General features: G+C 49.9%; 1 protein-coding gene across 1 annotated transcript; it reads left to right on the top strand.

The window, feature by feature from the left end:
- Positions 1–7560: 7560 nt before the first annotated feature.
- EI90DRAFT_3125848 (uncharacterized protein) lies at positions 7561–8222 on the top strand (the record flags this gene model as incomplete). The annotated part of the gene is made up of 3 exons (XM_039063874.1): positions 7561–7633; positions 7693–7949; positions 8019–8222. The coding sequence occupies 3 exons, from the start codon at positions 7561–7563 to the stop codon at positions 8220–8222; spliced, it is 534 nt and encodes a 177-aa protein (XP_038914449.1).
- Between the last annotated feature and the right edge of the window lie 3555 nt (positions 8223–11777).

The raw sequence follows: 11777 nt of genomic DNA, 5'->3' as shown, positions 1-11777 counted from the left end.
TTTAGTTTTCCTGCCCTGCCTTTGGGTAGGTTCAGCTTATCTGTGGATAAGTATGCGAGCTCGCCTTTTTTCAAAGGCGGGTCCGGGCGTCTTTTCTTATTCGCCTGGATTGTTTGAGCAGCGCGATTATGTATTATCGCGTCGTGTGCTGCCATGAGGTTTTCCTTCGCTTTTTGAGCAAAGTCGTTTATTCCCGGGTAGTCCGAGAGTGGTGCTGTTAGGCACATTTTTGGCATATGGCCGTAGATTAATTCGAACGGGGCAAATCCTGTCGATGTGTTCGAGCTCGCATTGATCGCGAATTCCGCCATCGACAGTTTCGCTGCCCAGTCGCGTTGGTCTGGTCTAACCATCGTGCATAGTATTTGTACTACTTTTTGTATCATTCTTTCCGCTTGGCCGTCGCCTTGCGGGTGGAATGCAGTTGTGAATTTCAACTGTACACCGAGTATTTGGTGTAGTTCGCGCCAAAATTTTGACGTGAATTTCGAGTCTCGATCTGATATGATCGAGTGTGGTAGACCGTGGAGTCTTACAACTTCACGAAGAAATACGAATGCTAGTTCTAGTGCGTTCGTTGTTGTTTTTATTGGAATTAGGTGGACGTTGGACGTTGAAAGAGGGCTCGCGGCTCTCTATGCCGACTAAGCTCGTGGGGCCAAACTCTCCTAAACTCTCTACTTTCTCTCTAAACTTCGCTTGACTCTCGATCCTTAAACTCCGTGTGGGTTCTCCGGGATTCCGCAAGGTCCGGGCTCAGCGTCCACTACTCACTCATTGTGAGCTAGACAGCTGCCCTTATTCCTACTGTTGGAATTCCACACACTCACACCCTCTCTAGCGCGTCCTAGCACCTTAGAGAAAAATGGGGGAGGGGAGAACTTCTATTCCAAAATCCGGTATGTACAGGATTATAAGAAATAATTATTTTTAGAAATAATAGATGGGGAATATTGGTACCATATGGCACCTAGATACCTTATTAGGCGAAATAATAGAAAAGGGTAACAGTATCAATAAAAGAATATCAATCAATAACTGAAATGATGGTGAAATATGAAAATAAGAGAAAATAAGCGATATCTCAATGGATTTACGCAATTAAGAGCCTAAATTGGAAATGTAGCCGGAGATAACTCTCACGCAGCCGATGAGCATTTTTACCAATTTATTAGACGCCGTGGGAACGAGTGAGGCTGGAATTCTGGGTTGCCGCCTGAGATTCCCACGCCCGCACATACTCGTGACCTGCCATGCCTAACTTGCCCAACATAGAACTCCGTCAAATCTCCACCGATTGGGACGTTCTTGGTATCGTCAGAATCATACGAATTAGCACTATTTTTGGATACCAAATTCGTATCGAGTTGTCGCGTGAATGGAAGTGGTTTCTGAATGTTGGAAGCGGGTATCCGAGCCGGCTCTGCGCGTGGGCGATTATCCCGCCTACAACGTCAACCTACAGATGATTACCCAGAGGTAATCATATCCCAAGCTTGTTGGGAATGGACCTGTGAAGTCCATGGCTATTGATGACCATGGTGCCTCGGGGGTCAGGAGTGGGTGAAGCATTCCGGGATTTCTCCTGGTGCTTTTCTTGGTTGTTTGGCAAGTTCCACAAGACCTGCAGAACTTGTGGGTGTCTTTTCTCATCGACTTCCACCAGAAGTGTCGACGGAGGGTTTCCACTGTTTTCTTGGATCCTAGATGTCCAAGTGTTTCGTGGATGCTCTCGAGGATTATTCCCCGAATGGACTTCCTTTCGTAGTTTCCTTTCGGGACTACTATCTGGGTCGTTCCTCCTTCTCCAAGTCAGGTTATCAGTCCGTCTTTTACGGAGAAGTTTTTGAAATTCCCCGGGTTCTCTAGGATTTCCCGGTGGATCTGGCTTTTCAAGTATCCAGATTTTATTGCCTCAATGAGGTCTTTTTCTTCGAATTGTGTTCGAAGGTTCTTTTCTGGAGTTATGATTTCTTCCAGATTTTGGGCGCTCCCCCCTAGAGTTTCCTCTAGGTTATCGCTCCCCCCTAGAGCTTCCTCTAGGGTGTTTTTCGCGCGTATCGCTGCGAGTCTCTTTTTCTCTGAGTTTTTACTCAGGGTACTGCTTAGTAGCAGTTCTTCGTATTCCTCGATTCTGTCGGGAATGATATCTTCTGCATTTTTGTCCAGGTGGATGTCCGCCGACACATAATCGTCGAAATGCAGATCCTCGTCCATTGACGAGTCGTAGTATCTTGAGAGTGCATCTGCCACTTTGTTTTTGTGGCCTTCCACGTATTTTATTTCGCAATTGAAGCTTGCGAAAAAGGCTTGCCATCTCAGGTGTCTTCCTGAGTTGTGGTTTTTCGCTTTGAAATATTCCAAAGCTTTGTGGTCCGTGATTACTGTGAATTCACGGCCTCCCATGAGGTCGTCTTGCCATCTCATGAGCGCTTCGAGGACACCCAGTGCCCCGAGCCCGCAGGCGAAGTACCTACGTTGTGTGTTGGTGAACTTTTTGGACATGAATGCGGCCGGGCGGCAAGTCTGCCACCTTTCGCCTTGTCCAATTAATGCACCCATGCCCGCTGGGCATGCGTCTGTTATGACCCAGACGTGGAGTTTGGTCCTCTCTTCTTCTGAGAGGCTTTCCGGTGGGTTCCACTGGACGGGCTTCAGGATCGGAGCCCTACATGCTAGACGTTTGATTTCGTCGAAGCATTTCTGGTGGAGTGGTGTCCACCTGAATGTCTGCTTGTTTGAGCAGATTGTTTGCAGTGGTCCTGTGTAACCGCTGACGTTTGGCATGAATATCGATAGATATTCTACCATTCCCAGGAATCTTAGGACTCCTGTGTGGTCTGCTGGCTCTCGCCAGTTGCGGATTTTTTCCATTTTATCCGCTTGAGCATGGATGCCCTGTTTGTCCACTCGGCTTCCTAGAACGTCTAGGATTGGGGCAAATGGCTGGAATTTTTTCCGGCTTATGTAGAATTTCGCCCCTTTTAGGCGAGTGAATAACCACAATAGTGCTTTATTGTGGTTTTCCACCGAGCTTGTGCTGGTGAATATATCGTCGAACCAGACGTGTAGGCGTCTGCCTACTTCTCCTCGTAGTTCCCAGGTCAGTGCGCGCTGGAAGGTGCAGGGAGCGTTGCAGTCTCCTTGCTGCATCGTGTTCGAGTTGTACGTCCCGTGGGGCGTGGAGAATGTCGTCCTATGGACGTCATCTGGATCCACGCGTATTTGTTCGTACGCGTCCGACATATCGATCTTTGATCGGTATGTTGCTCTGGCAACTGATTCCTGGATCAGTCGCATGTCTGGCATTGGTGTGACGTTGAGGATCGTGTTTGAGTTACGGTTCCTCGCGTCTATTACCGTGCGCAAAGATCCATCTGCTTTGCGGATGCACAGTAGCGGGCATGCTCGCTCGCTGTTCGCGGGATACCACCATCCTGCTTTTACATAGCGATCTATTTTGGTCGCTAGTGCTTCCTGCAGTGCTGCGGGACATCTCGGGGTGTTTTCCCGAAATTTCTTGTTCGGATCCTTCAATGGGATTCAATGGTTCACTTCCCTCAGGGGAGGCATTTCTAATGGCGCTGGCGCCATTACGGTTTCAAATTTTTCTCTCCACCACTCCCTGAGTATTTCGAACTCGGGGTTGTTCATGGAGAGACTGTCAGGGCAATAGCCCCGAACCCCGAGTCACATGTAAACTAGATAGATATAGTCACGTGGACAAGCGGGAACCTCCGGGTAACCGCTTACACACCACCGTAAAATACATCATCTTGTATCACTTACGGCTTTGTGTGCTGAGCAACCCCAAAGACCTCACAACCCGTTAGCTCCGCTCCGTCCGGCTCCGCCAATTGCGGACCCGCCTTCGCTGTAACCATATATATATATCCCATTTGTACATAGGTTACACCCCAGTAGTAAAATCAACTAGAGTTACCCCCCTAGGTTCTAATTGCCAGTCAGTAAGTTAGGGCACAGACATGTCACTAGGCACAGCACTCTTGGCAGAAGTCGCTGAGGCCGAAGCCCTCTGCTACGGAGACATTCCTTCGTCTCGAATCTGGTCTCTGACAATTACTACCCAAAAACCCCATGTTCATGTTACTGTAAACTCAACTGTTGCAACACCTGTTACATTAACTGTAACATCTTCTCGATGTCACGGCCACTCCCTGCACCTGAACGCTATAGAAATGGGCTAATTAGGCCCCATTTTTATAACAGGTGGTCCCATTGCAGGGTGAGCATCCCCAACCACTTAGTCTGAAGTGGGAATGTGAGAAGAAGGCTACTTCTTCGGTTCCCACTCCAGCTGTTATTATATACATGCAGGATCAATCATGTGGGGAGCGCCATGTCACCCTCACATGCAGCCATGGCTCTCCAGGTGTTTCCATCGGAGATCCTGAGAGGGTCCGCTGTAGGCATGAGGTGAGTGCGGTGGCAGTGACGGCGATATAGGGAGGGTAAGATACAGGAGGGGGAATGGGCATGCGTGCCGGTGATACATTGAACAGTGGGAAAGGTGGTCCATGTAAGACAGAGAAAGAAAGAAAGAAGAAAGAAAGGGGAAAGGAAGAAGAAGCGGTGTGGAGTGGGGAAGCAGAGCGGGGGTTGGGCAGGGCATGTCAGGGCGTGCCCTGACACTTAGCAAGTGTTAGAACTGGGTGAGGGCAGACGATTCCAGAAGGGAATTGGAGACTTAGCAAGGAGGGACCTTGGCCTCAGCAACTCATGCAGAGTGCTGTGCCACTGCTGTTTGTCCATTTGGTCCTTAATTCAGAAGCAGTGAGCGGAAGTCTCTAGGGGGCATTTCTGGTCGATGTCAGAGACCAGGTTGAGATGAGGGAAAGTCTCCGTGGCGGAGGGCTTCGGCCTCAGCGACTTATGCCAGGAGTGCTGTGCCAAGTAACACGTCCGTGCCCTAACTTACTAACTGGCAACCAGAACTGAAGGGGGGTAAACTCTAGTCGATTTTATTACTGAAGTGTAACCTATGTACAAGTTGGGTATATATATAGTTACAGCGAAGACGGGTCCGCAAATGGCAGAGCCGAGCTAACGGGGTTAAACATTAGCTGACTGAATATTACTGACGAGTCGGGTTACAGGGTTAACGGAAAGGCAGGTGATAACCCAGAAAGGGAAAGGAGGGATAGGCCCGAAGGTGGGCTCTGCAGGGCAGGCGAGTGTATTGCCCAGCGGAGGCGGGAGTGCGCTAGCGGACGTCAGAGCTGTCCGGAAGTCTTCAGGGCTCTGTACTTAGGGAGGCGTAGGTAATAAATTGAAAGGAGGGGGTGGTGACCATCAAGGGGTACCGAGAGGATTGCGGAATATGGGAGCTCCAAGGTTAGTGAGGAAGGAGCGGAGGTAGACTGGAGGGATCGGAGGGACTGGAAGTCGATGGCCAGGGATGGATATGACAGCGAGTGTATTGCCCAACAGAGGCAGGGGTGCGCTAGCAGACATCAGAGCTGTCCGGAAGTCTTCAGGGCTCTGTACTTAGGGAGGTGTAGGTAATAAATTGAAAGGAGGGGGTGGTGACCATCGAGGGGTACCGAGGGGATTGTGGAATACGGGAGCTCCGAGGTTAGTGAAGAAGGAGCGGAGGTAGACCGGAGGGATCGGAGGGACTGGAAGTCGATGGCCAGGGATGGATATGACAGTCGATTTTAGACTGGAGGTCCAAAACAAGTATGTACAAGTGCCTGTATATAGTAGAGAGATGATGGCACAAGGAAATCACAGAAGGGTCCAAATCGGAACAAAGGCATCTGAACGGAGACAAAAGGATGACAGAAGCGGAGTGGTACCGAAGGTCATGGGTTGACTCTGTGGTACATCCAAAAGGAGATAGGGAGGGCAAAGCCCAGAGAGGCAGGAGGATGAGGGGAAGTGACTAACTGGCTAAATTGGAAGGAAGCAGTAGTCCAAATAGGGATGAGGGGAAATTGCAAAAGATACATTACAAGCAGCGAAAGTGCTGAGTTTGGTCCGTGAAGCTCAGAGGTTGCGGAGCTTACAGAGGTTATGGAGGTGGGGTTGAAAGTCCAAGGAATATTGGCAATGGTGTTTACATAGAATGAGGTCACCAATGCAATGGACTTAAGCTGAGGTGGAGTCAAAGTCCGAGGTTGGGACCATGACAGAGTCTCAGAGCGAAGGTATGGGTGGTGTCCAAGTATGAGGTACAGGACTGCAGCGGAAGGTTGTAACTTGGCAGAGGTTTGACCAAAGAGTGATGGAAGGAGAGGAGTGAGGGGAGGAACGAGAAGGGAGGTAAGAGGAGGAATGAGGTCAGGTCCGAAGGTGAATATCGGAGCAGACGGAGGTAGGGTAGGAGAGGGGCAGACAGGGAGTGAGAGGAGGAGTGTGGTGCAAGGAGCGATGTTTGGTCTGAAGGTAGATGTTGGAGTGGACGGAGATAGGGTAGGACTCCAGGGGTGATGAAGATGAGGGTCCAGGAGTCGGATCAGGATCGGGTATGTATGGATATGACAGCAAGGAAGGACCTACTCCAAAAGGAGACAAAGGGAGCTGGAAGGAGGAACAACACTGAGGGTCAAGGGTTTGACTCAATGGTGTTTCCCAAAGGAGTGAAGGGCCGAGGCCCAAGGAGGAAGGAAGGAGGATGGGAGTGGGGAATGGCTAGCTGACTGAATAGAAAGGAAGCAGCAGCCCAAATAGGAATGAGGGAGAATAGCGGAATTGAATGGAGCAATGCAATAGTTGCAAGGTCCGAAGTAAGTCCGGAAAGTCTGAACTCGGAGGTTAAACTCGGGAATATTGGCAAAGGTAAATAAATGGAATGAGCTAACCAATACAATGGGTATAAGCGGAGGTGGGGTCAAAGTCCAAGGTTGGAGCTAAGACTGGAGGTTCCGGAGACAGAGACACAAACAGGATTCCGGAGCAGAGGTCCGGAGTCAGGAGCATAGGTGTTGCATGCTTGTCTGGAAGGTGTCGCGGTTGAGGTCTGACCCAGAAAGAATGTTCTGGAGTCGGACTGAAGGTGGTGTCGGAGCCGGAGGTGGGATAACCTCTTGGGAATCGGCAAGGAGAAAGGTGACAGAAGGGAAGCAGGGCTCCGGAGTCAGTTTCAGAGTTCCGGGAGCCTGGAGCGGAGGTCGGGATTGTATGGATATGACACATGCTTGTTTACTATTTACCAAGCCGCATGTATTTGCCGACTCCGGCATACACTGTACATATGTATATAAAGTAGCATGGAGGGTAGACTGGCTCTACAGCCTAACTACTCCCCCATTGATTATATAGCTTCATACAGCACATATCTCAACGGACTGGGAACTAGGCCCTACACACGATTGAGCTACATGCTCCGGGTACATACTACCTGTGAATACACACTTACACTTTTTTGCACTCATTGGGCTGTATTTCAACCCTCCGCACTTATTTGATCGGTGCTGCCATGCACACTGATCACCTCTTTACCTGCCTTCTGTCACATGGAATCCAGAGGGGTGGCAGGTCTGCCCTCCACTTTGCAGGGGGCCAAATCTGCATGTTTTTTACATGCATGCTTCCATGATGGGTCTTGGCACCGATGATGCCAGTGCCGATCTGCTTGATCCAGCATCCATGGACGCCTCGGGTTCTCCCAGTACCCTGGTGCATCCAATTCTATCAGGCCAGTCCCAGCCTGGCCTTGTCTGTGTGCAGCCACTCCTGTGTGCACATCAATGGGTCTGCATGCACATCTGGGGCCTCATAAACCTTTTGATGTGCCTGATCCACTTGGGTTGCTGAAAGGCCCCAATTCTGTGCTCAAGGAGGCGTACAATGACTACCTTGCACTACCATGCATCAAATTGATTTCATCTGAGATCAAAGCGCTTTACTGCACTTTATCTTCTTACGCTGAGACTGCTGAACCAGCAGTCCTTTCCAAGTCCTCTCATTCCGAGAGGTCAGAGACGGTCTGTGCGACTGCCTCTGCACTGTTTTAAAGGCAGACTACCAGCAGCCCGACTCTTGCCGGCTGCCAGCTCACAGAAGCGCACAGCGCTTCTACTATCTCTGAGCCGCCACCGGCTCACATCACTACTCCTGGGTCTGGAACTGTCCCAGACCCACTCATACACCCTCCTCCACCCCATGAACTTCTGCTCTCAGAGTGGAGGAGGATGAGTTTGTTGAGATTTTCGTGTTTGCTGCAATCTGGCAATCACAGTCCCTATCCTACCCAGTAGAAATACTGGGCTTCACCACTTGCAATCAGCTGAGAAAGCCGATCAAATCTCTTCATATCTGAAGGAGAACTGTGAGTCCAAAGATAGGATCAAGTAGTGATCCTAACTCTGGGGTGGCAGACTTGGATGCAAGTCTGTGCAACTTTGCTGCCAGTCATTGGCAGCATTCCTCTCATGCTGAGAGGTTTCTGATGGTCCACCCAACCATCTATCTATAATGTCATTGGCCCCTTAGGCCAAGGAGCCACTGCTGTTTCTGGAAGCGCCCCGCACTTCCTTCTTTCTTCCTTCTTCTCTCTGGCTTTTCCCTATGGAAGGCCAATCTGCTTTTCTCTCGATCTGAGAGCACCGGTATTATAACTCTTTGAGCTCAGGAAGCGCCCTGCGCTTCATCGCATCCAGGGTTTTTCCCCTACATCCATTCCCCTCATTCTGAGAGGTCTAGAACGGTCCAAGCAACCGTATCCCCGCCCGTTCCACATGGCAATAAAGGCATCTCAGCATCTGTGAGTGCCAGCTCACCAATGCATGCTGTACATTGACTTTTCCTGGGGCTGTAGATCACCAGCCCCTATCTCTTCCTCTCATTCAGAGAGGCCAGTGGCTGTCCCTACGACCGCTTCCGCACCTGTTCCAAGTGAGGAGAAGTGTATACAAGCCTGGGCTGGGTGACAGCTCCTGGAGTACCCATGCAACTTGACCTTTTCCAGGTCAAATTGCCCAGTGGTTCTTGCCACTGTTCCCAGGTGACCCACTTTGCCTGTACACCCATAATCGATGCAGACAACATGTCCTATGTCGATTCCAGGCCACACTTCCCAGCCAGTGGTGAGCACTGGGCCATAGAAGTGCTTCGTGCATCAGGCCCCAACTTTTCCTTTACCCATCCTATGGGTAAAGGACCTATTCGCTCCCTAACAATCATTTAGGGAGGAGTGGCCTTAACTGGCCTAAGGTCTATTAATTGACCCCATCTGCTCCCTGACAACTGTCTAGGGAGGAGTGGCCCTCACAGGCCTAGGGTTCTTTAACCTGATATACATATTATTGAAAGGCCTAGTGTTAGACACGGCGGATTCAGACAGCTCCGGAATGGAATCGGAGACTTAGCATGGAAGGACCTCAGCCTCAGTGACTCAGGCAGAGCGCTGTGCCATTGCTGGTTGTCCTGGGGTCCCTAATTTCGGATCTAGCAGAGGGGAAGTCTCTTAGGGGGGAATCAAGTCGATTTCAGACTGAGGTTACAAGTTACTAGGTACATTGTATATAAGGAGGGGTCTGGAATCAAAAGGAGCAAGGGTACTCTGAAAGGAGACAAAGGGAGCTGGAATGAGGACCAACACCAAGGCTCAAGGGTTTGACTCAATGGTGTTTCCCAAAGGAGGAGTGAAGGGCCAAGGCCCAAGGAGGAAGGAAGGAGGATGGGAGTGGGGAATGGCTGTCACAGCCATGCATTCTGGCCCATTAGCCACCTGTCCCGACGCCACCGAGCCCATTCCCGCTATGCAAGTGTGAGCGTGAGCCCCGACCTCAGCCCTATCCTCCATGAGGACTCCCTGCTCACTCCCCTGCTTGCCCCTAGGCTCCCCTGCACCTGGCCGACTTCCCCACAACCACACCAACCTTCCCACCCTGAGTCCGCCTCCAGCACTGTGCCCAGCGCGACTCCTCTACCCCACCCACTTGGCCCCTACAGGGCTGCTACCATTCCCACGCCCCACTCTGGCCCAACTCCGAGTCTAGCACCGCTACAATACCATCGCCGCTATTGCAGCCCTACACTCCTTCCTTTATTTATCTGTTATTGTTTGTTTTGACCCTCGGCCATTGCCGGCCACTGTGCGGCCAACCCCGCTCTTTGTTCCCTTTTGCTTCCGGACCCTTCGGCCTTCGGCCCAGTTCCGCTTCCATTCATTCTTCCTCCCTATATATATCCTGTATGTTACTTTATTGTACCTTAGCTCTAATATCGATTTGACCATGACCCCCAAGTCCTGACCCCAGCAAGGCAACCCCAGTAAGTCTGAAATGAGGGCCAAGAGACAGCTAGGGGGCACAGCACTCCTTTAGAGTTGCTGAGGCCAAATGCCCTACCCTTGGGCCTTGTTTGCAGCATCACAGCCATCGCAGCCTATAGCAGGCCCGCAACGGTGATCCTCGGTGCTGACCCTGGACCAGTGTCTAACAATGGCTAGCTGACTGAATAGAAAGGAAGCAGCAGCCCAAATAGGAATGAGGGAGTATAGCGGAAATGAATAGGACAATGCAATAGTTGCAAGGTCCAAAGTAAGTCCGGAAAGTCCGGACTCGGAAGTTAAACTCCAGAATATTGGCAAGGGTAATTAAATGGAATGAGCTAACCAATACAATGGGTATAAGCGGAGGTGGGGTCAAAGTGCGAGGTCGGAGCTAAGACTGGAGGTTCTGGAGACAGAGATGCAAACAGGATTCCGGAGCGGAGGTCCGGAGTCAGGAGCATAGGTGTTGCATACTCATCTTGAAGGTGTCAAGGTTGAGGGACCCGGAATGGTCCGGAGTCGGACCGAAGGTGGTGTTGGAGCTGGAGGTGGAATAACCTCTTGGGAGTCGGCAAGGAGAAGGTGATGAAAGGGAAGTAGGGCTCCGGAGTCAGTTTCGGAGTTCCGGGAGCCCAGAGCGGAGGTTGGGATTGTATGGATATGACACCTAGCAGCCTTTATGTTTGTGACTTTAGACTGTTATACAATGGTTTTGTGAAGGCTTGATTGCCTTTACCTTCATCATTTTTTTAAGCCATTCAACAATGGTTTTGTAAAAGCTTAACCGCTTTTACTCCTTTTATTGTTTTTGCCTGTGAAGGTCTAACCACTTTCACCATTCCTTGTGCTGCATGTGATGGCCATCTTTAATAGCTATTTTTAATAGTTCTTTCAGCCTCTGAAACATGGGGCTTTTCCCTCCTTTGTTCTTGCCAGTTAATGACTGGTTTTTGTGAAGGCCCAACACTTCCACTAATTTCTATTCTTTGAGCCATCTGTAGTGTTGGTTCTGTAAAGGCCTAACTGCATTTACTCATTCAACTTCTTCTGGCTGTCTTAGAGATGGTCTGTGAAGGTCTAACCACCTTTGCCCCTTGTAATATCCACCATCCCAGGATGGTGCAGGCAGGCCCAACCGCCTGTCCATATTATTCATGCTGTCTTATGATGGTTTTGTGAAGACTTTATTGTCTTCACACTTATTTTACATTTCCATCCCTCTCCAGGGATGTATAATTTATATTTCTTGTTACATGTGTGAGCAGATTTCCTTGTCTTTGTATCTTGATGCGATATTGAGTATCGCATGGGAGGAGAGTGTAAGGCCTGAGAAGGCTGCACATGCTTTCCATTTCATTCCATGTAAGGTAGGCGAATTTCATACTTAATCACTATCCCGGAGATTTCTGGTAGTGGCAGTGCAGGTCACAAGCAGTGAATATTTTTTGGGATTGATACCCGCTCAAATCATGTAATAAAAAAATTACACAGTTTGTTTTTTGCTTGCCATAATTTCCTGAATAACTTCCCATGTTAC

The sequence above is a fragment of the Cantharellus anzutake genome (assembly GCF_015039405.1).
Source record: "Cantharellus anzutake strain C23 chromosome Unknown EI90scaffold_34, whole genome shotgun sequence".
Classification (NCBI taxonomy): Eukaryota; Fungi; Basidiomycota; class Agaricomycetes; order Cantharellales; family Hydnaceae; genus Cantharellus; species Cantharellus anzutake.
This window is presented reverse-complemented; position numbering and strand designations above follow the sequence as displayed.